This window comes from Nerophis ophidion, linkage group LG27 (genome assembly GCF_033978795.1).
Source record: "Nerophis ophidion isolate RoL-2023_Sa linkage group LG27, RoL_Noph_v1.0, whole genome shotgun sequence".
In the NCBI taxonomy this organism is placed as follows: domain Eukaryota; kingdom Metazoa; phylum Chordata; class Actinopteri; order Syngnathiformes; family Syngnathidae; genus Nerophis; species Nerophis ophidion.
The window spans coordinates 24,681,694-24,684,193 of NC_084637.1; the positions used below are offsets into that span (position 1 = coordinate 24,681,694).

General features: G+C 43.2%; 1 protein-coding gene across 1 annotated transcript in view; it reads left to right on the forward strand.

Annotated features, from left to right (window-relative positions):
• abcb11b (ATP-binding cassette, sub-family B (MDR/TAP), member 11b) overlaps positions 1-2,500 on the forward strand; it is an 81,684-nt gene that overhangs the window by 28,362 nt on the left and 50,822 nt on the right. Inside the window, exon 12 of the mRNA XM_061889323.1 lies at positions 370-483. Within this exon, the coding sequence (XP_061745307.1) occupies positions 370-483 (114 nt within the window). The remainder of the gene's footprint in view (positions 1-369; positions 484-2,500) is intronic.

Here is a 2,500-nt window from a genome sequence, read left to right on the forward strand (position 1 = left end):
ACCCCCACATATGTCACACATGCGACGGTTTAGTAAGAAAGAATTGTTTTGGTTGCATTTAAAAATTCACAAACGTTGCTGGGAGTATCGAACGAATAATCCTTTCGAGCAGAAACGCCGTGGGAGGTTACGCTTCCGGTTCGAGGCACATGGCGCAAACAATCACACACCTTTTCGGTGTCTCTGTGGGTCTAAGATGAAAACTATTTGTTGAATACAAAAAAATCCATAAATTAACGCAGGGTTCAAAGCGTAGGAAAAAAGTAGCGAGAATACGGTGTATGACCAATGCTGTCAAAAGAACATATCATTAAGAGCAGGCCGGACCTTCTTGTTAAACATTTGAAAGAATCCTTTTTGTCATGGCAGGTGTTTTTTGGCGTCCTGATTGCAGCCATGAATTTGGGGCAGGCGTCGCCTTGTCTGGAAGCATTCGCCGCAGGCCGAGGAGCCGCCACCATCATCTTTGAAACCATCGGAAGAGTAAGACGTCTTTAGTATTATCTTTTGGTCTCATCTTCAAGCCGCTTTCTGATCGTCTCTTCTGGATGCGTCGTCGTAGTTGGAAGTTACTGTTGAGATCCGCTTTTTGGATCCTCCACATATTATTGTTGTTCCATTTTTTATTTTCACTCTCCATCTGATCCTATTATCGGTCACCACGGTAGCTTATCAGTTTCACCTGTTACTCACGCTGCACAATTTTATTCAATCTTAGCTCTCATGCTAAATGTTTTGTTTTCCCCTTTTTGTGCCTATGTGCCAGTTTAATTTACAATTAGTTCATACCTTTTGCTTAGCTCAATTTTCGACGCATCCGCAAGGGAATTGAGCCCGGCATCACAATGCCGAACAGGCGTAACAGTAGTTTTTTCTTTATTATTGTTTTTGAGACATCTGGTATCTGTCTTTTTTGGGGGGGGGATACTGTTGAGATCCGCTTTTTGGATCCTCCACATATTATTGTTGTTCCATTTTTTATTTTCACTCTCCATCTGATCCTATTATTTCCTGTTTAGTCGGTCACCACGGTAGCTTATCAGTTTCACCTGTTACTCACGCTGCACAATTTAATTCAATCTTAGCTCTCATGCTAAATGTTTTGTTTTCCCCTTTTTGTGCCCATGTGCCAGTTTAATGTACAATTAGTTCATACCTTTTGCTGTGCTCAATTTTCGACGCATCCTCGAGGGAAACGAACCCGTCATCACAATGCCGAACAGGCGTAACAGTAGTTTTTTCTTTATTATTGTTTTTGAGACATCTGGTATCTGTCTTTTTTGGGGGGGGGGGGATACTGTTGAGATCCGCTTTTTGGATCCTCCACATATTATTGTTGTTCCATTTTTTATTTTCACTCTCCATCTGATCTTATTATTTCCTGTTTAGTCGGTCACCACGGTAGCTTATCTGTTTCACCTGTTACTCACGCTGCGCAATTTTATTCAACCTTAGCTCTCGTGCTAAATGTTTTGTTTTCTCCTTTGTGTGCCTATCTGCAAGTTTAATTTACAATTAGTTTATACCCTTTGCTGTGCTCAATTTTCGACGCATCCTCGAGGGAATCGAACCCCTGCATCACAATGCCGAACAGGTGTAACAACTTCATCACGCCCGCGCCGCAGTGGCAAGGCTGCGGAGTGTGTTTATAGGAATTTTCCACCATTCTTCCACAAGCGCATTGGTGAGGTCACATTGATGTTGGTGGACAAGGCCTGGCTCTTAGTCTCCGTTCTAATTCACCCCAAAGGCGTTCAATCGGGTTTAGGTCAGGACTCTGTGCAGGCCAGTAAAGTTCATACACACCAGACTCTGTCATCCATGTCTTTATGGACCTTGCTTTGTGCACTGGTGCACAGTCATGTTGGAAGATGAAGGGGCCCGCTCCAGGAAATCAATCAATCAATCAATCAATGTTTACTTGTATAGCCCTAAATCACGAGTGTCTCAAAGGGTTGCACAAGGCACAACGACATCCTCGGCTTACATCACACATCAGGGGAAAAAAAAAACTCAACCCAATGGGATAGCAATGAAAAACCTTGGAGGGGACGGCAGATTTGATTTTGATTTGATTTGATTTTTTATTAAGGATCCGCATTAGCTGGTTGCCACAACAACCCACTAGTCTTCCTAGGGTATGCAACTCAATACAATTACAAGATGTGGGGAGGTCGAGTGGATCTAGCATAATATTGTGAGTGTCTAGTCCATAGTGTGTCAGGCTTGCCACTGACAGTTTGTTTGTGTTTTAGTTTTTCCAAAGTGTGTTTAGTATTTCCTGTCCTTAGTTCCTGTAAGCACTCTTATTTTGGTTCAGCTTCCTGTTTGTCTCCCTGAGTGCTTTGTTTCCCCTCAGCTGCGACTGATTGGCACCTTGCCACACCTGGTGTCAATCAGCCCACTCCTATTTGTACCTGCTTTGTCTTCCAGTCAGTGCTGGATTATTGTATGTCCTGTCGATGTCGCTCTTGTCGTTGCTAGCTGTCGTGTCGTATCT